This window comes from Triturus cristatus, chromosome 6, assembly GCF_964204655.1.
Source record: "Triturus cristatus chromosome 6, aTriCri1.1, whole genome shotgun sequence".
Classification (NCBI taxonomy): Eukaryota; Metazoa; Chordata; class Amphibia; order Caudata; family Salamandridae; genus Triturus; species Triturus cristatus.
The window spans coordinates 1,694,433,797-1,694,459,817 of record NC_140589.1 but is presented as its reverse complement, the minus strand read 5'-3'; the positions used below and the strand labels follow the sequence as shown (position 1 = coordinate 1,694,459,817).

General features: G+C 46.1%; 1 protein-coding gene across 1 annotated transcript in view; it reads right to left on the bottom strand.

Moving 5' to 3' along the window:
• Positions 1 to 896: 896 nt before the first annotated feature.
• The window catches only part of SMYD2 (SET and MYND domain containing 2), a 267,680-nt gene continuing 242,555 nt past the window's right edge, over positions 897 to 26,021 (bottom strand). Inside the window, exons 11-12 of the mRNA XM_085612913.1 lie at positions 16,909 to 17,017; positions 897 to 1,332 (exon numbers count right to left, since the gene is read on the bottom strand). Of these exons, the coding sequence (XP_085469039.1) occupies positions 1,252 to 1,332; positions 16,909 to 17,017 (190 nt within the window). The 3' untranslated portion in view covers positions 897 to 1,251. The remainder of the gene's footprint in view (positions 1,333 to 16,908; positions 17,018 to 26,021) is intronic.

Genomic DNA, 26,021 nt, shown 5'->3' with positions numbered 1-26,021 from the left:
CACCCCAGTACAGAGATCTGGGCCTAAATCCATCATTTTTTTATTTGCTCACCATGCCATTCCAGTTTGGACCCAGCCATATGCAAATCAGTCCTGACCCTGCATCCAGTGGGAACAGTCCAGCCCGAACTGCCAGGCCAGGTCCTCCCTGGACTGGAAACAAGCATCCGAGGACTGGTTACGGGCTTTCAGCCCTCATCAGCCAGGATAGCTTGACTCCAGTGGCATGGAGATCTCTTGACTGGGGGTGAATGTTTTTATTTGTTCTGCATTCCGTCCATCAATTGTGTGTCTTTTGCTTCCTTGCCCTAAGTGCGCCGGGTATGCCCAGACGTGGGTCCCGGGCTCACTGTGCCACTGGAATCAATCTATACTGGCTGATGAGGGGTGAAACCCCGAAACCGGTCCTACGATGCTTGTTTCTGGTCCAGGGAAGACCTGGCTTGGCAGTTCGGGCTGGACTGTTCCCATGAGGCACAGGGTCAAGACTGATTTGCATTTGGCCAGGTCTAAACTGGGGTGGGGTGGAATGGTGAGCAAAAGAATGATGGATTTAACCCAGATCTCTTGTCTGGGGGTGAATGTTTTCATGTGTTCTGCATTCTGTCCATCAATTGTGTGTCTTTTGCATCGCAGCATTTAGCCACGTGGATAATGAAGGCTTCTACACCACCTACCTCTCAACGCGCCCCTTTGACCCCCGCCTTGAACTGGACGCGTCGCGACTCATTTGTTAACTAGTGTTTTTACTGTTTGTTCGGCGGCCATACTATGTGTTCGATTTCTTCATTATAAATGTTGTGAAGCGCTCCGATACCTTCGGGTCTGGCCAGCGCTATATAAAACTCTTAAATAAATAACAAAAAATTAGCAAACAAATAAATATTCCAAGCGAATTATGAGGACTTCATTCCTTTTATTTCTTTACAGAGCTTGAAAACTTGCAGAGACAACTTTGGTCATTTTCCCGCAACATTCAAAAGGCGTATGAAAACATTGCATTTTCATAAAAAACAAACAAAATACATTCAAAAGTTTATAGTGAAATATCAGCATCAAGTCCAAAATAAACCTCAAAATGAGCAAAATGCAATAATCCAGAGCACCAGATTTCCATCCAAATTACTGAAGATTATAGAAATGCTTTAGTACAAATAAAATATGAAGGCATTCTCTTAATCACAGATCCATATCAAAGGCATCCAGCACAATACTTTAAATACAAAGGAGACTTGCATCCAGTTCAAAGCTTCAGTGCTCTTCAAATTCCTTTCTGATCTCTGCAATATACGGGTGGTCTTTGCCGTGTGCAACTTCCATGATGGCAATGGCCTGAAAGTGGAAAGAAAGTATTATAAAATGAGGTTGTGACATTTAGTAATAAAATAAAACACCTATTCTTTCTGGAGATCATAGAAAGCTTCCCCTACTTATTTGCGGAAGTGATATAATTTATAAGGCACTGAACTTGAGCGCAGAACTATGCAGGTTAACAGATTGTCATTTCAGCACAAAAGTATAAAGAGTATCAGGGCAATGTCTTAAAAGTTAAAATTCTAACCGTAAAATGGCGAGCTGGTATTTAAGAGCCAGCCGGTTTTGATTCAAACTCCTGTCAGAGTTGAAACAGGATTACAAGTAGGGCGCAGGATGCGCAGTCCCAATAACTGAGCTCCACTGGTTTTCGCTAGGTCAGATCTGGCGCAAGTCACGCATGCACTGTTTTCTAACCTCAGAATGGAGAATTACACTCGCCGTTAGCACCTTTGTCTCTATTCGGAAGGTGTAGATCAGAATGAATCTCAAATTGCACACCTGTGAAGCACTGAACGCCACACAATTGGTATTTTCATTTCATTTTGATAACTTTATTTCGGTCGGAGACCATAAAAGCACAGAATAAATAACAAGAACATTACACATTTCATTTAAAACAATAAATAGTGTCAAGTTAATACAATAGTTAAAAAATGTATTAAACTGATGTTATCAAAAGACTCATTTGGTAAAAGACAAAAGTGTTTAAAGAAAACTTTTCCTTCTGCGCCAGAACCCATGTAAAAAACGAGACATAGCAAAAACAATTGGGGGGTGAGTATCATATCTTAAGACCCTGTATGCGAGCATGCAGTGTCTAAACCCTAAGTTCTTGCAAATGGGAATGAGCCACTTTTTCCTTATTGAATGGTATGCAGGACAGAAAAACAAGACATGACATATATCTTCACTGCTATGATTACATGCCGGGCAGACTGCATTTTCCGATCTTGTCCATTTGCAGGTGAATACTCTAAGCGGTAAAGTACCATACCTCAACTGCAAATAAAGCTTCCTAGCAAGAGACGGATAAATTACATCAAGAAAGGCCTCTGCTCTTGTTTCTAGTTTTACTAGGAGAAACTCATTAGTGAGTTTCCCCAAAGAGCTTGAACCATGTAAGGTTGCTAATCTCAGCTCCCTTATGTGGCCTCTTAAATCAGGTTTAGAAATCCGTATGCAGGCTACCTCCGGTAGTTCCCAGAGATCGGTCCTGCCGATCTTTACACTGAGAGCCTTAATATGGGATAGCCATGAAATGTTCTTACTTTTAATTAATGGCCAGACCTCTAGGAATTCTTCTCTGAAAGGTGCCAGTTCATGCACCGTCCAGAGCCTTTTCCAGTAGAGTAAGGGTCGGAGAATTGCCAAGTCTTCAATTGGTTCTAGCCCCAGATCGAGGCGTAGGGGGATGAGCGGTGTACTTACAGGAAGGCCAACGAGTCTTCTCATAAAGCCCTGCTCAACCAGGGTTAATTTGGCAATGTTTTTATGGCCCCATAACTCCGCCCCGTACAATGAAGCTGTTCTAGCTTGCAATCGGTATATTTCAGCTACTGGAGCTGCTGGTTTATATACCGAGGCTTGCTGGACTTTGCAAAGGCCCCCTGCTATTTGAGACAGCCTCAGCCATGATTTTGCAATTTGAGGTCCCCAATCAAAATTCTCGGTCAACGTAATTCCAAGGTAGACAAAAGTCCTGACTCTCTCGAGGGGGGAGCCATTTAAGGTAGGATTTGGTCGAGTCTGTTTGGGAGGATTGAAGATCATGAATTTAGTCTTTTCTAGATTAATCTCCAAGCCTCTGGAAGTACAGAATGCCAGGAAACCATCCAAGATGCGCTGGATGCCCGATGATGTTTTAGATATCAGCAGAGTATCATCGGCAAACATCAGAGCGGGCACTCTGCCGGTAGCCAATCTTGGGGCGTCATTATTAGGGACATCAGCCAGGTGAGTAACAAGACCATTAATGTATAGGCTGAACAATGTTGGGGCCAAAACGCATCCTTGGCGCACTCCCTTCCTTACGGGAAAACGTGAGGATAAATCGCCATGTCTCCCGCATCTAACCTGGGCATAATTACCACTGTGAAATCTAGTCAAGATATCCAACAGGTAGGGTGGGAGACCCATTTCTGCCAGGACTTCCCATAGTTTTTCTCTTGGGACAAGATCAAAGGCAGCTCGCAGGTCCACAAAGATGAGGTAGAGGCTGCCACCCTCTACTCTCCACTTTTCCAATATAGAACCTGGAGCCGGAAGATCTGGTCAATGGTGGAAATCCCAGATCTGAACCCTGCCTGTAATGTAGTCAAAATGTTGTTATCATCCACCCATTCCTGTATTCTATCCAAGATAATCCTGCCCATTAGTTTCTGAGTGGTGTCAATGAGGCTAATTGGTCTATAATTAGCCGGCTTCAATGGGCAGCCTTTTTTGAATATGGGAACTATCTCCGCGCCCAACCAAGTGTCTGGCAAAGCGGCCCCCATCAGAATGGAATTGAATAGTACCACCAAATACGGGGCCCAGATTTTTGGTTGGGAGCGGTATAAGTCCGGTGGTATTTTATCCAGGCCAGGTGCTTTGTTAGAAAGGAGCTTGTTTATTGCGATTTCTACTTCTTTAAGAGTGATAGTCGCAGGAAGTTCTGTCACAGGAGTGGCTACGCCCGTCAACGATGGTTGAGGCTGGTATACATGTGAAGGTGCTAAAATAAAGGGGCGAGGATGAATCTCAGCATTAGATATGCTAGAATCAATTCCTCTCATCAAACTAGTCTCGAGAGACATGTCTGTAGAAGAAAGGTCCTCCGAATCCCCATACAGTTCCCCAAAGTGGGATTCCCAGACTTGTGGAGCTATGTTTGTACCAAGGGATGGTACTACCCCATTCCCGTCAGAGTTCACAGTGGCCCAAAACGCCTTGGGATCTCTACATATAAGAGCTAATCTTAGATCCTCCCATCTTTGCTCCTCCCAATCCATCTTCCCCCTGGCGATAGCCTTCTTATAGTCTAGACGAAGTTTCTTTATGTTGGTCCTGTCATTACCTTTGATTGCCGCGAGCAAGTCCTTTTTTGCTTTTCTACAGGGTTCCTTGTACCAGGGGTGTGATCTAGGCTGGTGTTGTTTGTTTCCCACTGGGTTAAATAGGCCCCTCAAATTATTAACTAAGTGGGTATGGATCTTAGTTGAGTCACTCAGGTTGTCTATACCTACATCCCCCATTGCGGAGAGAGATGGCAAAGCTGTCTGATATACTTGCGCAAGTTTAGCAGGGGATTTCAAAAAATAGGGCCATTTTATTCTCCTCCTATTATTAGAGAGGAGTACCGGGAGTATAGGGCTATTTGAGTTGGGAGGAGGGTTAGTTAGACCAAAACTACCCGGTTTCAAAGTCAGAACAAGGGCGTTGTGGTCGCTATCTTGCCTGGGGTGGATTTCAAACTCTAATAAATTGCCCCAATGTCTTGCCTCCATTAATATATAGTCGATATTAGAGTTTTGGCCTGGTCTGTTGAACGTGGGATGGCCTGGGCAATCGGGTTCCAATCTCCCATTACAGGCCCTTAGGGAAAGTGCAAGAGTTAGAGATTTAATTTGAAGGACGAGCGGAGTCCAGGCTCTGACAGGAGACATCTGTGATTCACGTATATGCCAGAACTGATCTTCTTCGTCTGGCTCGCCCGTATTAGGAGACTCAAGGGGTTCAAATTGGCAGTTAAGGTCGCCTCCTATTATTAATTGCGGTGGGGGGTCTAAAGACAATATAAAATGCTTTAATGCATCTATTACACCAGATTCTTGGCCATTCTTGACTGGCCTTGAATAGACGTTTATTAAGGCAACAGATGGTTTGTCTTTTAGGGTTAAGAGGACGCATTGAACATCCAGGGAGTTAGTTGGAATCACGGTTGCCTGGGCTCCCAAATGAGTCCCTACCCAAATTGAAAGACCACCCGAAGGCCTCCCTCTGCCACTTGTGGTTGCCAAAGTGTCGAAAGTGGCATAACCAATCCTTGAATTTTCTTCGGTGGCCCACGTTTCTTGCATAAGGCAGATGTCATGAGTACCTACAAAATTACTCCATTCCAAGTTAGATAACTTGTTTTTTATCCCCGCCACATTCCAAGACAATATTTTTATTCCCTCGCCTAGTGCTCTATTCCTTTTTACTGGGTCGCCAGGCGTAGGATCTGTGCAGACTTCAGTTGTTTGAGGGTTTGTTACTGTTGTGGCGCCCGGAAGGTTGACATTACACAGAAGATCATCGGGGGGAACAACCAAGTCTTCATGGGTGGTTTGTTTTATTTCCACTCTTACGGTCAGGGGAGAAGATGCTGGCAGAGATTCTAAAATTGCACTCACATATCTATCCTTTTCTACAGCTGATTGGACGCCCATAGCTTAGTCAGGTTGGGGTACAGGACTCGAGTACACGACTGGTCAGTCCACCTCCTCCAACACACTGAATCTATTTTTTTGAGCAAAAAATGACAACAAGGGCATATTCTGGGTCTCTTCCACTGATCTAGGGTACAATTTGTTTTGGCCCCCCGCCCAACTCATACCCCTGATCTGTCCTACTCTATGCTGTGGAGCTGGATAGAAATATGACAGATGTAATGGGATGATTTGAGTGTTAGGTCTAAAGGGTGTCCTGTTGCAGATATAATTTACAGCAAGTGGATGTCTAAAATTGACAATGACACAATTTCCTATGATGGACTTAGGAGTAGGCCCGATCCAATCTAGTCTCCGAACACCCAGAATTTCTCCAGAGATGTTATAGGGGAGGGGGCTGTTTAAATTGAACCAGTGTATACATTTGTTTTTTAGATCCGAGAAATCCTCGTTCTTCCCTTCGGTTAGGGGGGGAACACCAGCAAGCACAACAACATACGGGAGAGATTCAGGTGGCAAGTCAATACAGGGTAGAGCAGTGTTAGATCCCTCAATAGGAGTATTTCTATGATCTCTAGCTCGACTGTCTGGGTATTTTTCCCCCGCATTGGTAATCTCCCTCTGTGTTCTGGAACTTTCTGGGTCTGTAGTCCTAGTCAGAGAAATAGTTGCAGCGGGAGCAATCATGTCAACTATTTGAGGGGGGGCAGGGAAGGTTTCAATGGCGGCGGAAACGTTGTTGTCGGCGAGATCAGGACAGGGGGGGAAGTTTATGGAGTCTGTAGGCTGCTTGGTTTTGCCAAAGCCGGCGTTGTTAATGGTGGAGACCAATCTGTCCAACCTAGACAGGAGGGATTTAAAATGGGAACCAAGTAGATGTTCGATATGGGCCTGAAGATCTAAAATCATATGAGTGGCCCACAAAGGAGCCTGCGTGGGGGGCAGGGTAGGAGAACTATCAATCGGTGCAGAGGAATTAATTGGAGGCTTATACTTCCTTAGTGTTTTGTTCTTCCTAACCCTAGATTTCTTGACTAAATTACGAGTCACAGGAGCCTTATTGGGAGGAGGGTGACGCGGGGAGTTGGGAACCTGGAAGGCGTGCGTATCACTAGAAGTGGGCTGTGCGCAGGGTAGATCAGCGAAGGAACAAATAAAAGAGGAATTAAGATCAAGGGCGTTAGTTGTGGCAATTGAGACATTCTCCACTATTTGAGAAGAAGGGGGAATTGCAGGAGTAATTGATAAACGCCGCTCTGTATTTTCTATGGCCGAAGCCACGGCTCCAATTGTCTGCTGCAGCATTTTATCAATAGCTGTCAAGCTTGGGAGGGGTTGCGCAGTTGTAGTCTGTTGCCTAGTTGTTGGGCGTGAAATAGATAGGCTAGCATTTTTACCATTGCGTTTCATAGTTACAACCAAAGTGTAAAGTACACACAATTGCACAAAATTTTACAGTTGATCCCTTAAGTGTTAGTTGACACAAAGCTGTGAGGGGGGATGACCGATAAGCTTGTAAATCAGAATGTCAACCGATTCAGACACATGAGATAAGTCAGGGATTTAGAATGCATATCAGACTTGTGTCACAGTACCTTGATTGCTGATATATCCAGTTGCGAAAATGTCAGTGGGGTAGCCCGGCCCGGCCTCTTGTGGCCCCTGACGGCCACAGACGGCCCGCCCTTTGTCCGGGCTTAGCCCGGCGGTGCCCGCGCGCGTGCCCGCGAAGCGGGGGCGCTCGTCAATTTCAAGCGCCGCCTGGCGCGAAAGTCCCGCTAACGGCTGAGCGCCGCTAAGCCTTCTGGGTCCTGTGGTCCACCCCTCTCGTCAGCCGCGTTGATGGAGTGGCGGCGGCGAGGGGAGACCGACACAAAGGGCAGCAGCAGGGCAAGGGAGGAGACAGCAGCAAAGTTCGGGCGATTCCCTCAGGAGACAACAGGAGCACCCGCTCTGCCGGGGCGCTCGTCAATTTCAAGCGCCGCCTGGCGCGAAAGTCCCGCTAACGGCTGAGCGCCGCTAAGCCTTCTGGGTCCTGTGGTCCACCCCTCTCGTCAGCCGCGTTGATGGAGTGGCGGCGGCGAGGGGAGACCGACACAAAGGGCAGCAGCAGGGCAAGGGAGGAGACAGCAGCAAAGTCCGGGCGATTCCCTCAGGAGACAACAGGAGCACCCGCTCTGCCGGGGCGCTCGTCAATTTCAAGCGCCGCCTGGCGCGAAAGTCTCGCTAACGGCTGAGCGCCGCTAAGCCTTCTGGGTCCTGTGGTCTACCCCTCTCGTCAGCCGCGTTGATGGAGTGGCGGCGGCGAGGGGAGACCGACACAAAGGGCAGCAGCAGGGCAAGGGAGGAGACAGCAGCAAAGTCCGGGCGATTCCCTCAGGAGACAACAGGAGCACCTGTTTAACATATGCGCAATCAGTGCTTGATAGATTGAGCAATTTGAGTCGATCCTTGATTAAGGATGTTGCGGATGATGACAGCAAAAAGACGGTGTGGACCACGCAATGGATTTTTTTTTTCTACTTTTGGAAAACAAAAGGCAACACCAAGAGAAGATTAGCGGTCTGTTTATCCTTGGGCAATCACCAATTGTCAAACAACAATACACCCAGACACACACCAACATCACACCACCTCATGCACTCTCCTTCTCACTCTTTCACATCATCACGCCACAGTTCCACAGCCACAAATATAAAATCCAGGCATCTCAGTCATGCAGCAGAGTGTGAAGACGCTTGAAGGTTGTGGAGGGCTACTGCAAAGCAAGGTGCGAGAAAATAAGAGTAGCGCTCAACAGAGTAGCCACGGCTTCCCGGCTTATAACCAGTGACAGGTTTTTCAGGATCCTGTCTCAACTAGACTCCACCAATATTTTCAGGCTGCAACTTTCATTTTAAATTTGCACTGGGAGGTGAATATTACCTGCACCTAATGTACACATTTGTGCCCAGAGAAGAAGTTACTTTCGGTAATGCTCTTTCTGGTGGATACTCTATCTAACCACAGATTTTTCACCTTTAGAATATCCCCAGGTGAAAACCGGATCCATAAGACTTAAGAAGCATTGCTCGTGTGCCCATAGGTTGCACTGTGCAGCTCTGCCTTGACTTTGTTCAGCCCCGGAAGTGGTGGAGCTGCATATCAGCAACATCCTTGCACAACTATGTCAGTTACTTTCTGGACTCTGTGTGCGCCCTTGGAGGCCAAGACGAACACTAATTAGTTACCAGTGTGCAGATCTCTAATTTGTGCTCTTTTCGGATGAAGAAAAGAGACTGTTCCATTGAACGGGGAGGGTGGTGAGCAAAATGCGATTAGATAAGTTATCCACCAGAAAGAATGTTACCGAAGGTAAGTAATTTGTTCTTCTGATGGAGATTTTTAACTGCAGATTCCTCACCTTTAGACTAGATACCAAGCAGTACCTCCCATGGTGGTAGATCTGTGGAGTGTTTAGACCAAAAAGTTCTGCATGACCAAACAGGCAAAATGCCCTTCCCATCGGATTGGCTGTCATGGCAGCAGTGCTCAGTGAATGTGTGCAGTGATGGCGACTTCATGGCCTGACAAATGTCAAAGAAAGGTACTCCGCATGCCAGCGTAGTGGTAGCAGCCATGGCCCTGGTAGAAATGAGCCTCAACATTTCAGACCCTCAACACTTCTTGGCCACTGTGTAGCACATCTTAATGCAGAGGACTATCTACCTTGACAGAGTCACTTTCTGCACTGCCTTGCCATTCTTTGCCCCAGAAAACTTCACAAAGAGCCGGCTATCCACCGAATAGTTTTTGGTGCAATCAGTGTGAAAGCTTAAAGCTCTTTCAGGGTCTGGCCAATGGCATCTCTCCTCTATTGAGGGGTGAGACAGAGCAAAGATCGTTGGGAGAGTGATACATTGCTCATGAAAATTAGTCACAACTTTTGGCAACAAGGGGTTCTCTGGTACTCGTCAGCACTTTATCGGGGAAAAGGGCAGTGTAATAAGGTGGCTACACCAAAAGAGCTTGGAGTTTTCTCATACAAGGGGCCGAAATTACAGCGACCAAGAACACAGTCTTCAGAGTCAGGAGATGTAGTAGATACATATGCATTGCTTTAACCGGTTTGCACCGAAGGAAAGTGAGGACCAAATTAAGATCCCACTGTGGCATCACAAACGGTTTGGGAGGGAAAAAAAAATTGTCAAACCTTTTATAAACCTCATAAGAAGAGGTGATTTTAACAAGGGAATGTAAAAAGACAGAAAGGTCTGATGAATAACTTTACTGGGCTAGACATAAAACGAACAACAAGACATCCAACAGCTTAGCCCGTAACCGGCCTATAATGTGGGTGCAACACCAGGCTAAAAACTAGTCCCAGCATCCGGAGTAGCCAGACTTTTTATAGGAACCCTTGACAGCAAGGATGACATCCACAAAAGGAGGAAGATAGAACACAGTCAACTGCCACGATTCAGTCTCCATAAACTGGGGTGCAAATTGTGCAAGTTCGGATGCAGTACCCTGTCCTGCTGCTGCAACAGGAGATCCTCCGGAAGCAGTAGACTGGTCAGAGAACAAATTATCATGTCCTCAATTTCCAGGTACCACACACTAGGTGCCCAATTTGGGGCAACTAGGATGGCTTGGACCCAGTCTTTCTCCAACTTCTTCAGAACTCGGGATTGCGGGAGGCAGAAGATGTAAGGCAGACAGGAGCCCTGTGTGACACTCCGTCCAGAATGTGTCTCTGAGAGATAGCCCTATCGAAAACTCCAGCATGCAAAAAGTTTTTACACTACATGTTCTTGGTGGTGCTAACAAGATCTAGCCACGGTTCTTTCTATTACCGGAAGATGTCCTGTGCTACCTTGGTGTTTAACTGTCATTTGTGATACACCAGACATCACCAGCTGGGTTCATCCACTCTGTTGTTGAGAGATCCCTCATTCAAAGATCCAGTCAGCTCTAGAGACCAAGTGCCTCATAGCACAGGACCCCCCCCACTTGTTGCAGGACCACATGGTGGTGGTGGGGATGATCTGAGAACCTGAACCAGCACCCCCTTGCTTGGATGGATAGTAGAAAGGCTTTCAATGCCAGACAAATAGCCCACAACTCCAATAGGTTGATGTGGAACAAGTATCTTCCGGTGACCAGAGTCCGGTGATCTACACCTCTCCCAGATGACCTCCCCATCCCACAGCAATACAGCAATTGTGGTTAAGCATCCACCACTGCAGGTTTTGTGCAGTCTCCTACAAACCTGGATGCAATTTGAAATTCAGGGCCCTCTGAGACTTCAGGTCCCACTGCAGAGCCTGCATATGGAACAAGCAGCAGGCCCACAAGCATCAGAGCCTCTCACCGAGACCCAGGATTGATGCTGAAACATCTGGATCATAGTCTAAATGTTCTGGATACGTGATGGAGGTAAGGGCCGAAACTGCCCTGTATCCAGTATGGCTACAACGAAATGGAGCCTCTGAAGGACTCGTTGCGATTTTGGCACATTTAAATGAAACCTCAAAATTATCGTCTGGAGGTGGTCAAAGACGGACTGTGGCGAGCCTGCCTTCAATAGTCAGTTGTCAAGGTAGGAGGCAACTGGAATCCCCAACCTCTGAAAATGTGCTGCAAACACTGCCAACCCTTTTGTGAACACATGAGGGGCACTAGTTAGCCAGAAGGGGAGTACACCAAATTGAAAATGCTCCTGGCCTACCTTGAGCCCCAGGTTGTTTCTGTGGGACTGCAGGACGGATACATAAAAGCAGGTGTCCTGCAGGTCCAAAGCCACCATTCCAGTCACCTGGATTGAGGATAGATAGAAACTTGGCCAACATGAGGATCTTGAATTTGTCCTTCTGTACGAAGGCATTCAGAGATCTAAAATGGGACTTGGGCCCCTACCCTTCTTTTAGAACCCTCTCTATGGCTCCTTTGGACAAAAGTGCCTGAACTTATTGTAGCAAGATGCATAGGTGCTCCTCCAAAAGACGCTATGATGAGTGTGGAAGATGCAGCAGGTCTAAAAAGAAGAGCAGGGCAGCATGGTATCACCTCAATGAATGATCTAAAGAAACCACATGTAGACTGTTATATTTTGCCACCCTTAGAGGAAATGTCTGATTCTGCCCTCATTAGGTGGGCGTGTGCCGCTAAAGGCAAATTAAGCAGCCTGGAGGCTGAAGCCGGAGGGGCAGGGAAGCGAGCTGTACCTGTTGGCCTGAAGCGTGCCTTCTTGATAACCGCCCGACACTGAGAGGATTTCAGTGCCTGGTGCAGGGCTGGTGGTCCCTGGCGTTGCTGGTATGCCTCGAAAGGGGGAAAACTGTTGAGAGTACGGTCTTGCAGGGATAGAAAGTCCCAAGAAAAGCACTGCGGTCCAGCTTTCTGTAAGCGTTCAAACACGTAACCAGCCTTTTCGCCACACAGGCAAGATCCATCAAATGGCATCTCATCAAAGAGGCCTGCATATTACGTGAGAGGCCTGTGGATCTAATACAAGCATGCCGCCAAATCACCACACTAGGGCTAACTGCTCTGCCCAAGCAGTCAGTAGTGTCCAACCCAGAATAAATTATACATTTTGTGCCATCCTAACCATCCTGGATGGTTTTAGCCAGGTTGGCACAAAATTGCACAGGGACTGCTGGCAAGATCTTGCCAACTATAACCCATAAAGCATGGGAATATCTCTGCAGTAAAAAGCGGGCATTGACTGACCAGAGGGATAGGCTACCACTGAAAACATTTGTTTCTCGACTGCCTCGATAAATATTTACTCTGGGTGAGTCAGAGAAAATTAATTGAGGTCCACTCTACTGGTGGAAGCCTGAACAACCAACCTTTTTGGTTTAGGGTGCTGTGTCAAGAAGTCAGGGTCACCTGTTCACCGGAGGGCAGGAACAAGGCTTTGACCAGCTGTCCACAAGGGTGGCAGCTTGGGTTTCACTGAATGGTAGTAAGGGTTTGGAGGAAGGCAGTCCAAGTTGCAAAACGTTTATCAATACCTTCACTGTCTGTCTCATTACCATGAAAAAGGATAGGTGGAACTCTCTTCTATTGATGGCCCAGGAAAGAACATAACCCAGTGTCCAGGATAGTGTCCAACTCACTGTCCTTCTGCAAGTCCAAGTCATCATCATAGAGCGGGGGGAAATAATCTGCATCATCTCCATTGTCATCTCCAAAGGCTGGTTTGACTCTGACCAGTCGGAACCCATAAATTGTTGGAGTACTGGGGTGTGGCTCCAAGGTAAAGGCATGGTTCTGAATAGGTTTAGACTGGGACCGGATGCATCGGTATGACTTCGGAGCGATATCTCAGTTGGGCCTGAGACTTATTCGGCTCAGAGTTAGTTGGGCCTACTGGGTAGGGTCTACTTCTGGCACCAGTTGCATCAAGCCTGGAATCAATGTCAAGGATACTGGTATGAATTTGGATGCAGAGTTGGAAGCCTGCTCCGGTGTCAGAGTGGACCTCAAGATAGGTTTGGGAGGCACAGAGGCAAAAAAATAAAATTGATGGACAGAAAGCTAAACAATGTCAAGCATTCACCCCAGTACACAGATCTGGGCCTAAGTTTATCGTTTTTTGATCCTCATGCCATTCCAGTTTAAACCCAGCCATATGCAAATCAGTCTTGACCCTGCACCCAATGGGAACAGTCCAGCCCGAACTGCCAAGCCAGGTCCTTCCTGGACCGGAAACAAGCATTTTGGGACAGGTTGCGGCGTATCAACCCATATCAGCCAAGACTAGCTTGACTCCAGTGGCATGAGGAGCACGGGACCCACTTCTGGGAATAAGCATCCCACTCGGGGGACATATGCAAAAAGAACAATTGATGGACAGAATGCTGAACAATGTCAAACATTCACCCCAGTACAGAGATCTGGGCCTAAATCCATCGCTTTTTTTTGCTCCCCATGCCATTTCAATTTAAACTCAGCTATATGCAAATTAGTCCGGATCCAGAATCCCATGGGAACAGTCCAGCACGAACTGCCAGGCCAGGTCCTCCCTGGACCGGAAACAAGCCTCCTTGGAACAGTTTTGGGGTATCGCCCCATATCAGCCAGGCTAGCTTGACTCCAGTGGCATGGACAGCACGTGACACACGTATGGGCATACCCGTCCCACTCGGGGTGAAAAATACAAAAATAACAAGTGATGTACAGAATGCTGAACAATGTCAAACATTCACTCCAGTACAGAGATCTAGGCCTGCCAACTTCTAAAGCACCATACGAGAAGTGGGAGCCAGGCTTTGGGCTGAGCTCTGCATTAGAGGCACTTTCACGTTCTACCCTCACCAAAAAAACAAGTTTTTGCTAAGTCAATAGGTCTCACCTTTGGGGCCTACTGCAGCCCTGCCAAGTAGCACGCATCGGGCGTTAGACTAACGCATTCTAGTGCTGGTGTCCGCATCCGCACTAAAATACATTGTCACGCATTACAGGAGCTTTGAGAATGTGTAAATATAAGGTGCTGCATGATTGAAGAATTAAAGCAGCACATGCATGCTGTTCTGCTGCTTTCCATGCAGCCTGCCCAAATCAATGTATTTACTTGGCCGCTCAGTGCTGTCGGCGTGTATTTGTTACTATAGCAACCACGCTATGTGTTTAATTAAAGATAAATTGTGTCAGTGGTGGCGCGAGGCTTTATTAAACTAATCTGCTCCCCGTGGATTGGTTGGATGGTGCCTTGTCATTGGGCTGTCCTGGACCATCTCACTGCTTGCTTGTAATTGGCTGTTTGGATACTTTACTGTGGCTGGAGACAGGCTGAGGGAAAGTTTTCAAGTTGTTTATTGGCTGCTCTGCTATATCACTGAGCGAATGTACGTCTTTTGGCAGTGGGCGGGCTGTGTTCATCCTGCTCATTCAGGGGGAGGCCTGGCCTGTGCACTAGAAGACCCCGATCTTCTTCGATCCGAAGCCACATCATGGGCGGTGAGTTTACAGGCTTTGCTGTGATCCTCTGCACCTAGCGCTACAGGATGGAGCTACTCCTCAGTATTCACCAAAAGCATGGGGTTAAAACACCTTCTGAAATCGTCTTTGCACAACCTTTGCTTGTGGGGATCCTGTGAACAGCCCGTTGCAATTGTACACGAAGGGGTATGCTCAACATATTTTGGGACAGTTACTGATTTCATAATTATAGTGTTCTTAATGGATTCGCCCACCCTCATATCCGTCCTGGATAAAATAACATCAATCCTCATTTTAATAAAAAAATAAAAAATATGGAGATAGTTTTGCCCCTTGCGATTTTAGTGTTCTATACGTATTTATTTGGAATGCCAGTGCTGGAAGTAATTTAAGTTATGCACGAGGGATGGCATTTTTGCTGACGGGTAGCAGGCTCTGGGATTCTTAGGTAGGCCGTGCATTGTGATGAAGTTCCTTGGTTGCAGAGAACTGTACACCTTCACAGATCCCTTGCTTCCCTCGTGGCTGCTTCTCATGCACTCGCTGCCTCTCCTGCTATGACAGATATTACTTACCTTGCGTCCTTTCTGCAGAAGAGGTTCTTCTGCTAGGGAACAGGGTGGCGAGGTCAGGGTGCCAGGCTGATCTACAGCATGGCAGATGCACAGACCAAAACACTCCCACGCAGGCGTGCACAGACCGGGAAACGTTTCTCCCAGCTGCAGAGGATTACCCTTCCGTGCTGCATTCATTATTATCCATGCAGCAGGGATCATTTGTATTGACTCCAAGCTTGAGTCTTCTTTAAAAAAACACATGTTCCTGTGTATTTAAAATACAGTAAAATGCCATATGCCTTCAGATCTGGCATGCCTGGGGGTGGGCTGGGCGCTATGGAACATGAGGCTCATTTGCAGGCAGTGTGGCCTCTCACACCCCGTTTGGTACAGTCTGGCCCCTCAGTGCCCTGAGGGCATGCAGCAGTTTTAAGATCTTCTTAATGTTTCTCGTTTCTCAAATGGGTGTAATTTCTGATATTTATAGGTTTACCTCATCTTCATGGCTTGATTATGCTCGAGAGAAAGTGTCACTCATAGTCGTTAAATGTCACTCATAATTACATTGAAATTATGAAAATGTCACACACAGCAATCTGAAACCTTGGCAGCTATGCTACTGGCTTTGCCAATTGTGTTAGCTAAGTTGTAACACATTCAAGATGTTGTGCAGTATGGCTTTTAACACAGAAAAAAGCCCATATGCTGCCAGACAGGTCATTTTGAAGGCGTGCATACCAAGCATACGCTCAACTCTAGAATAATGAGAGTTTGTTTTTCTGTTTGCCGATCCAATTTGGATTGGTAACCACTAAAGAAGGTAACACGGGCAGGAGAGATGCAACATGGGAGGGGGGAGAAGAGAAGGAATGACAGAGGGGGTAGCAATGAGGGCAGGGGGCAACACTGGAGGAGGGGGAGAACAGGAGGGGGCACGAACCAAAAGGGGGTGCAGGTGGGGGGAAGCAACATGGAGGGTGAGGGGTAGGAACACAGTAGGGGGGAGCAAATGAACAAGAAGCAAACAGGCGAAAAAGCAATGCATGTGTGTACAGATGAAAGACAATTAAAACAGAGCACCATGGACACCAATTGAGTTGGGAAACACATGCAATATCTTAGCGTGCTTAACTAGAAAGAAAAAAGGAGTCCTACAAAAATTAGCTGTGGAGGGACACAAGTATTGCATTGATGCTACAGAGGAGGGTCGAACTTACACAGTCGAAGTAAAGCTCACACAAGCCATCAATTAGAAAAAATGGAGTGACAATGAAGGCAACCAAAGGGAAGCAAAGAGCTGCCTCTAAATCCACTGTAAGGTAAGGAAACGTCCAGCAACAGACAGTGCATGTACTGTCTTAGGCTAGACCTGAAAATCCTTCTGATAATGCCACCGGCGTCATAGGAACTTTGCAAAATGCGTTTTGGATATCAGCTGTGAAAAGTCTCTACAGGGGTTTGGAGCATGCATAATGTTCCACCGTGTGATATCGGCTCTACACCGAGTGACCGTGTGAATGGAGCGGATATTACGGTAGATGTGGGGGAAATGTGCGAGTTAGCTGAACATTCCTTTACCATAAAAGAACAAGATTTCCCATCAGTACTCGAGGCAGGGTAATTACCAAGTATTTCCCTCTCTTCTGTACGCAACCATGCAGGTAAATGTCAATTCAAAGTAACAAAATAAATACCTTCTTTAGCGCCTTGATGCCAGCCGTGCGATTTTCTAACCCCATGTACAACCGTCCTAATTTCAGCCACATGGAGGCAACGTTCAGCGAGTATGCAGGATAATGTTTGCTGAAACAAAGATAATACTTTTAAATGCCGACTACTCTGCAGAACCATGCAAAAGGAAGATAAAGGGGTCATCTGTGCAAGTCAAATCTCAAGCGCTTGAATTCAGCAAAGCGGTGTCGAAAACCCACTTTGGGGTAACAAATGTTGAAACACTATTGCCACAAAAAGAAACCCCATGGACCGGCATGCGTTTGTTGATTATCCTGTTACTGATAAGCAGTGAAAATAGGTTATTTTCTCCATTAATTAGCGCATTATGATACTAGGGCAGGCAGCCGAGTCTCCAAGAACTTAAAAACAGGGCTTCCTGAATTACAACATTAAAATATATTTGCTTACTTAAAGATGTCACCAAGTCATGAGGAAAACGAGTACAAAATAACTGTAAATCGCATATTTTTAAAAGGAGGACTTTGAAGCACATTTGACATGTGGTCGAGTGGTTTCCGGAAGCACCATTTTATGCGGACATTTAAATGCCATCGTTAATTGTGCATTCACTAATCCTGGCATAACTGATACATATTTTGGGATTTAAAAGCCTTTCCTTTTTTCTTCTGCGGACACCTGTAACATCTCGTCCGCAAACAATCTTGAACCCATTTTTCCATGTTATTGATTCCTTCAACAAAGCCTGGGGTGCTCGGAGCTGGGCGGTGGGTGCAGCTGCAGCCCTCTGGAGTGCCAGCGAGGAAAGCCAGGTTCAGAAATAGAGCTGGGAGCCCAGGCCTAGCGCCAGGGGAGGGTGGGCGACGGCGCACACGGCATTCATCCCCCTGGGAAACGAGGCCTGGCTAGCTCCGCGTGCCCCCAATCCCTGCCAGCCGATGAGCCGTGGCTTGGGCTCTGAAAGGAGCTGTTGACTTGCTCACCCAGCTGGGGAGAACATGTCGCTTCCGGCTGAAGTGTGCTGCAGGCCCATCCTGGAGAGGCAGGACAAGGATGGGCCACCATAGGTCTGTAATTAGAAGAAGAGGAAGAAAAGGGGGCATCACTCCTTCTACAAAGCAGCATCTGGACTGGGTAGCGCTGCCACGGGGCGCATCCTCGCGTAAGAAACCAGCTTGGATGGTCGCCACCGCACTCCAGGACACAGCGGCCTGAAAACAGCACCGGCGAGCCAGCTTCATCTTCAGTTTGCAGTGGTAGAGGTAGTGGTCGTAAACAAGCACCGAGCTGCACAAACAGTGTACTATGTCCCAGATTAACACACATTTTGCGCTGGATTTGCATCTCAAAAGTGACACAAACCAGTGCAAAATATTTTATGTTTTTTTGGATTTACTTTCTAGTGCAATATTTGTTTTGCACTGAATAAATTGCCTGAAAGTAACACAAAGCAGCCTCGAGTTTACACTGCATCAAGGGGCGCTCCGTGGGGGACATGGGCATTCCCATGCAACCATCTGTGTTTTTTGTCGCAAAGCCCTATCTACTAGCAATAGTAGATAGAGTATTGCACCCAAAAAATCATTGCACTTCAAAGCAAGTGTTTTTTCTCCTAACGTTTCACACTTTGCAAGTGTGCAGCACTGTACATCACACATCCAAAATGGGAAAAGTTTTAAAGTTTGTCTTGGCACAGTATTTTGTACTGGAATGGCACCCTTTCAGTATGCAACCTATAGTGGGATAAGCCACCTTGGCACTGACACAAAGGTATGTGTGTGGTGCTCAACAGCCTAATTGTGCACCAGGATTAACCCTTTGGGTGCTCATGACAAAATGGTTCCGTCATGAGCAACAGTGCTCCTGTGCTCATGACGGACCCATTCCGGGGATCGCCCGGAATGGGTCCAGCAGAGGGATTTCCCATTTTATTGTTGGCTTGGGAGGTTGGGAACAGCTTCCCCAACCTCCGGAGGCCTGTTTTTAGTTTTCCCTGAAATGACGATCACGCACATGGCGCGCTGTCGTCATTGCAATGAAAACGAAACTAAAATGTAGTTTCAAAGTTGCGGTGCTTGTGGGGCTATCTCAGGCCCACAAGCACCGAAACACATGGGAGAGGTATTGTTGGACCCTTTGCGAACAATAGACTTCCCTAGTGGATCCCTGCTTGGGAATCACCCCAGAAGGGCGATCCCCAAGCAGGGATCCACCCACTAGCCCCTTATCTGCCTCCCGGGGGGGGGGGGCAAAAAGCCCACTAGGCACCAGGGATTTTTTCTTCTCCCAAAATTCGGGGTGGTGGCTGCCCAGAATGGGCATGCAAAGGCCCCCACCCCCCAAAAAAATGCCACAGTCTTTCTGCCTCCCCTTGGGGGCATATCGGGGCACCCTTCCCAGGGTGGCAGAAAACCCATTAGGCACAGAATGTGTTACGGAATGTGCCCACCTGTGGATTTTGGGTCCTAGCGCAGCTCGCAAGGAATCCTAGCAAACCTATACATTTTTAAAAAATAGACACCCAGGGGAATCCAGGATGTGGTGACTTGTGTGGCTCTCACTAGGTCCTATTACCCATCCCTAGCAAACCTCAAACTTAAAAAAAAAAAAAAACATTTTCCTCACATTTCTGTGATGGAAAGTTCTGCAATCTGTGCAGATCCACAAACTTCCATCCACCCAGCATTCCCCAAAGTCTTCCGATAAAAATGGTACCTCACTTGTGTGGATAGGCTTAGTGCCCGCGACAGGAAACGGCCCAAAACGCAATGTGGATACACCATATTTTTACAGTGAAAACGGACCCTTTTTTGCAAAGTGCCTAGCTGTAGATTTTGAACCCTAGCTCTACCGGCACCTAGAAAACCTAGCAAACCTTTACATTTTTTTAGACTAGACACCCAGGGGAATCCAGGCTGGGGTGACTTGTGTGGCTCTAACCAGGTTCTGTTACCCAGAAACCCTTGCAAACCTCAAACCTTGTAAAAAAAAAAAAAAAAACATTTCCCCCACATTTCTGTGATGGAACGTTCTGGAATCTGCGTGGGTCCACAAACTTCCACCCATCCCGCATTCTCCAAAGTCTCCCAAAATAAATGGTACCTCACTCGTGTGGCTGGGTCAAGTACCTATGACAGGCAAGGGCCCAAAACGTATTGTGGAGACATCAAAATTACCTATCACAAAACGACCTGGGTTTTTGGGGAATGAGGTGTGAGTGGAATTTTGTGGATCCACGCAGATTCCAGAACTTTCCACCACAGAAATGTGAAGAAAATTTGGTTTTTCTGACAAATTTAGATTTTTGCAAGGGATTCTGGGTCACAGAACCTGGTGAGAGCCAGTCAAGTCACCCCAATCTGGATTCCCCTGGGTGTCTAGTTTCCAAAAATGTATAGGTTTGCTAGGTTTCCCTATGTTCCGGTAGAGCTAGGGTTCAAAATCTACAGCTAGGCACTTTGAGAAAAAAGGGCCAGTTTTCACTGTAGAAATGCGATGTGTCCACGGTGCGTTTTGGGCCGTTTCTGGTCGCGGGCACTAGACCTACCCACACAAGTGAGGCACCATTTTTATCGGGAGACTTAGGGGAACACAGAATTGTAGAGCAACTGTTTTTACCTATTGACGCATTTCTGCCTTCCAAACGTAAGACAATGTGTAAAAAAGAAGTCACTTTGAAAATGTCTTATAATTCCCATGCTAGTATGGGTACCCACAATTTTGGAGATGTGCAAATAGCTACAGTTTCTAAACTCTATATTTTGTTGGCATTAAGAAATACATAGGTGTCTTTCATACAGATTGTTCCCTGTTTATATTTTCCCAAATGAATTGCTATATACCTGGTACACAATAAAACAAGCATTGGCATAGCCAATAGGTCTCGCCTTTGGGACCTTATAAGTGTTTCACCATGCAACAGTTGATGTTGTTGTACCAAGGATATTGTGCTGCATAACTAAATACTTATAAGGTCCCAAAAGAGAGACCTATTGGCTATGCCAATGCTTGTTCACATTATTCTCCACTTTCAAATTTGGACTGGAAGCAGTAGCATACATGATATGGTGCGAGGGTGCAAAAAGTGACCCAGTGCATTGAAAAATGGTATCTCCCCGAGCAGCAGTTCAGAAAGAAGGAGTCACTGTGACTGAAACGTCAGGACTGACTGAAAGTCACCCGAATGACATGGGGCCGGTACACTGTTATCAGTTCGAGATTGAAAAACAACGAATTGACCAATGGAATAAGGGGGTGGGGGGTGTTTCCTACAACAAAGTGGCGGCGACCTGGAAAAGAGGCGGCAGGTGGGGAGCATCGAGGGCAGGTCTATCGCCCTGCACTCTCGTTCTGACACTGGTTGCTTGTATATTTGTCCCTTCACGGCTCCCGGCCTCAGATTAGATTTCTCCTTTCTCACTACCAGCCTTAATAGACCCTTCAGCCCTCATTCCAGCCTCAGATACTATCTGACCCGTATAATTAATTATAGCCCAAATATTATTGAATATTAAAAATAGCATAACTAATAGTGTAATATCTCAAGCTGTCGACGTTGATGGGCAACATATCTTGCGCGCTCTTATCTGGCCCGGACACCCGGTGAGAGTATGGATTTCTGGTAATTTTCGCCGTCATCTGCCACCCTGACGGGAAGTTGTCAGCTGTTCAGCCAAGCCGGAGCCCATTTGTTAAACCGTCGGCGGGGCAGAGAGCGGCTCCTAATGCCTTCCTTTTCTCTCCCCCTCAATATGTTTCAGCCCCCCCCCCCATGTGTCCCTTTCTCATTTACAGCGCGCATACACAAATTTTGTTTTATTGTTCCAAGTTTCTTCTTTTATTATTTTTAATTTTACGTGATTCTTACCGCAAGCAACGCGGAAAGTACGCATTTTTTTACAATATGTTATTCATTGTCATTCTTTTTCACACGCGCGTTAGTGAATATTAAAACAAATGCATTTGGTTTTCCGGTGCCCTGGGAACGCTCTGCGTGTTGTTTCCTCGTTTTGGTGTTAAAGCGCCTCTTGCCCTCTATTTATTGGCGGGTAACCTCTTCCGTCCCCAAAGGGGGGAAGGGGTGTTCTGCCCCCTCCCCCTGTGGCCCTCATCATAGATGCAGCTTTAGTACTGAAACTAAACAGCGTTTGCGCTCTTATGGGAAAACAATGGCACTTCTGTTTCTGAGAGCGGCCCTCTTCCACACCACCTAAACTAGAACACTGTCATAACAAGTGCTCGTCATGACGTTTTCATTTGGCTGTTTCTGCCGTCCCACTTGGACGGCCTCGCCTGCTAAAAGGTTTCTTATCTTTATGGGGCCATGTGTTTGGCCCCATAAAAATAAGAAACCTTTTACTTCAGAAGGAAAGCAGGCGAGGCCGTCCAAGTGGGACGGCAGAAAAAGCCAAACGAAAACGTCACAACCAGCTCTTTTCCAATGGCTGGCCACCGTTTAGCATAAACGGTGATGCCAGCCAATGGAAAAGAGGGACGGGGCTTAATGCCCTTTACACAAAAAAACCCAAATAATTAAATCTCGCCAGCGAGACTGCGCATGTGCGCAGCCTACGCCAGGCGAGACCTAAAAACCATAGCAAGATGCTGCTCAGTTATTGGCTCTGGGTTTGTCGGGTTATTGGTGAGCCTACAAGTCCTATATATCCCCACAACCAGAAGGGTCCAGCGGATGTAACGGTATATTGCTTTCAAATATCTGTCATTTTTAGAAGAAGTTACAGGTGAAAACATTGGCACAAATGGCTGTTTTTTTCAACTCATTTTCAATTTTTCTTATTTTCAACTTTAGTTGTTATAAAAAAAACCTTGAAGGATCTACACAAATGACCCCTTGCTGAATTCCGTATTTTATCTACTTTTCCAAAATGTATTGCTTTCCAGGATCCATTATTGCTTTTGTACCCATTTCTACCACTAACTGGAAAGAGATTGAAAGCACCAAAAACAGCAAAAATGGGCTATGTCCCAGTAAAATGCCAAAACTGTGTAAAAAATGTTGCTTCTCTGACAAACGTCAGTCAGTCTCCGAAAGCTGGGAAGAAAAAAAACCACTTTGATCTGCAGCACTTTTTTCCCATTTTTCCCAAAAATAGAAAAATTGCTGTATGTTGGCTAATTTCTGGGTCTCCTCCGGAGGAATCAACAAACCCTGGGTATCTTTAAAATCCCCATGACGTTGGAAGAAAAGGACGCAAATTTGGCATGGATACGTTATGGGGTCAGAAAGTTACAGGGGCCTAATCGCAAACTACCCCAAATAGCCATAAAAGGCTTAGCACAGGGGAGGAAAAGGCCTAGCAGCGAAGGGGTTAAGGAGAGCGCAGGATAGTGGCATATCTTTGTAGACATGGTGCGTTCTTGATCTCTGTCACGCAACTCGGCGTAGCAACTCTGGGAGCTGTGCGGCAGTGTGTGAAGATTTTGTTAATCTGCAGTGTGCTTGGCTGCCCTGATCTGATGAGCCTCAATGGAAGTTACACTGAACCTTCCAGGGGATGCAGCAATTACACAATCCTCCTTCCAGGTACAGTGCTCCGGCAGTAACTTATTAGCTTGAGGCGCATGGCGCATAGGTGGCCAAGTCTGATCGGGCAGGCAATCAGTGCTTCAACACAGACTGTCTCAAGGCAGAAGCTTTAATCTCCAGAGTGCCATAATCTATTCAACACATGGTGTGTCAATGCAGGCCTAGCCACTCAGGTAGGTCAGTGTGATGCTCTGGGGTGGGCACCACAGTTTTGTAGGATTCTTCTTCTTGGGCGGCAGGGGAGAGGCTAGGGGGTGGACGTGTGCTGTGGGTGAGGGGTGAAAATATGGGGAACAATGTCTGTTTGCCCTTGCTGCTTCAGGGGTCAGGTGGGGGCCGGTCTGAACTGCTGCCTGCAGACATTTCCCCTGCACATTAAACAGGGTCTGGATTTTGCAGACTCAATTATTTTGGGGACGGAGACACTTAGAACTATGAATCACAAAATGTAATTGGGAGTTATTGCTCTGGGGCAATTGTGAAGCAAAAATGGGTTCCAACCTGCACACCTGATTTAGAAATATTTTCAAAAATTAAAAATGATGACGTCTTTTTTAACAGTGCGTGCTGCAGTGGGCTTGAGGGCTTGCCTGTGGCCCTGTGAACAAATCTATACTGAAAGGGAAACGGGGGAACTCCATTCTAACACACAGCGCACTGCGGAAAGCCCCAAAGGTCTCTCTTTAAAGCATAAATATTTTAAATCATTACATCAACAATTAAACATAGTACGCACATATGATTCTGATTTTTTTTTTCATTTGATACCTTTTTTCAAACAAATATAGACAAACAGAATGTCTTCATCACAAAAATGTCAGAAATTCAAACAAACAAATTCAGATGTATAAAACAATATGCACAAGACATTATTTATATCATTCAATTAAAGCGGACCCAATGCTTTTCGGGTTATTAGACCCTTCATCAGGGGAAAATAATTCTTTCATTCAAATGTAGTCTGTGGCCCACTGCCGGAACAGTAAAGGAAAGAAGAAAACAGCGAATCACTCTTGATGTATATACAATGTCATCAAACACACTCAAAGTATCTGTGTTTGCAACCGCTGTGTCATAGTGTGGTCATGGGAAGCATGCTGCCAGAGTGTTCAAATTCATGCAGCAACTCGTCCAATTATGCTGCATCACTGAAATAAAGTGAAAATTCCCACATGCAAACTTAAGTGTAAAATGTGACCCATAGAGCCCATGCGTAACTCGTTGAAATTCATGCGCCTCTACTAACTACATAAGGTTCCAAAAAATCATAAGTGGATATTGATAAGTGCATCCGAAGACTACCAAAGGCAGCTGAATAACAAAGACATTCAATTACCTTCAAACGTGGAGTATAAAAATGGGAGACCCAAAATGAACTTCCTGCCTCAGAATGAAACGTATCTATAAAAATCAGAAACTGAACGTAAACCCAAATGATGTGCTGCTCCCCGACTACCTCCAACATGCAAAAACCAAGAGAGTCTTACCGATATCAACAGCGTAACCCACTGGATCTAAAATGACAATGCAAAGTATCAATGTTACTGACTCAAACGGGTGCGCTGTACTCACTAAATGACTACCGTTCCAAAATGCCCTTACCTTGAAGCTTGACCGTGGAAAACGTATATGACATGTTAAATCCACTCTATAACACAAAAGTCATTGTTTAAAATACCATTCGATGAATCGGTACCCGTGTTTCAACTGTGAAACATTGCCAGCGTTCTAACTCACCCATGTCTGACGTACGTCGTGACTTGTCACATGACCCCGTATTACGTGAGTCGTGACTGCGTATAACTCTCCATTTATAGCTATGCGTGCTGGGATATATCTACTTCAAAGGAGCCCGAACTTTATTAACAACAGTACCTACAAAATACATAAATTAAAGTCGAGGCATCTTAACCGATGTACAAGCCAAAACTCGAAAAAGCCCAACAAAAATGTGCATGTGCTGCCTGTGCATTAATCCAAGAAAGATCCTCAGACCTTCACAACCAAAATGAAAAAATGTATGCTTCACGTATCATGACGGGGACCTGAAGTGCGAGTTGGAAAGTGTAGATGAGTGGCACATCGTGACAGTGAATGCTAACACAGATGTACACGCGAAACTAACGAGGTAAAATAGTACACAAAAACAAGTTCATTACAGAAAACATAGCAGTTCATAATGGTCATTGAGCCCTTTCGGTATTAGGGTCCCCAAGTAATTAATCCAAAAGTTTCTCGTTGGGCTAGTAAAGTATGGGTTTTTATGCCAGTGTGCGCAACAATTTTCTCTATAAAATTATGAATCGTAATTGAGGGATAGTTTGTGGTGTATCAATCCAATGGGACGCTAAACAGGAGTTGCGATTTTTGGTGCATATCATGCTCTTATGTTCTATTATTCTCATTTTAATTTTACGAGCTGTTCTGCCAATATCTGTTAATCCGCAAGGACATTGAATAGCATAAATAACTCCCTCTGTATTACAGTCTGAAGTGTGTTTTAACCAAATCTTTTTGCCAGTATGAGGGTGATGAAGAGTCTCCTGTGATTATATTCCCACACTGTCC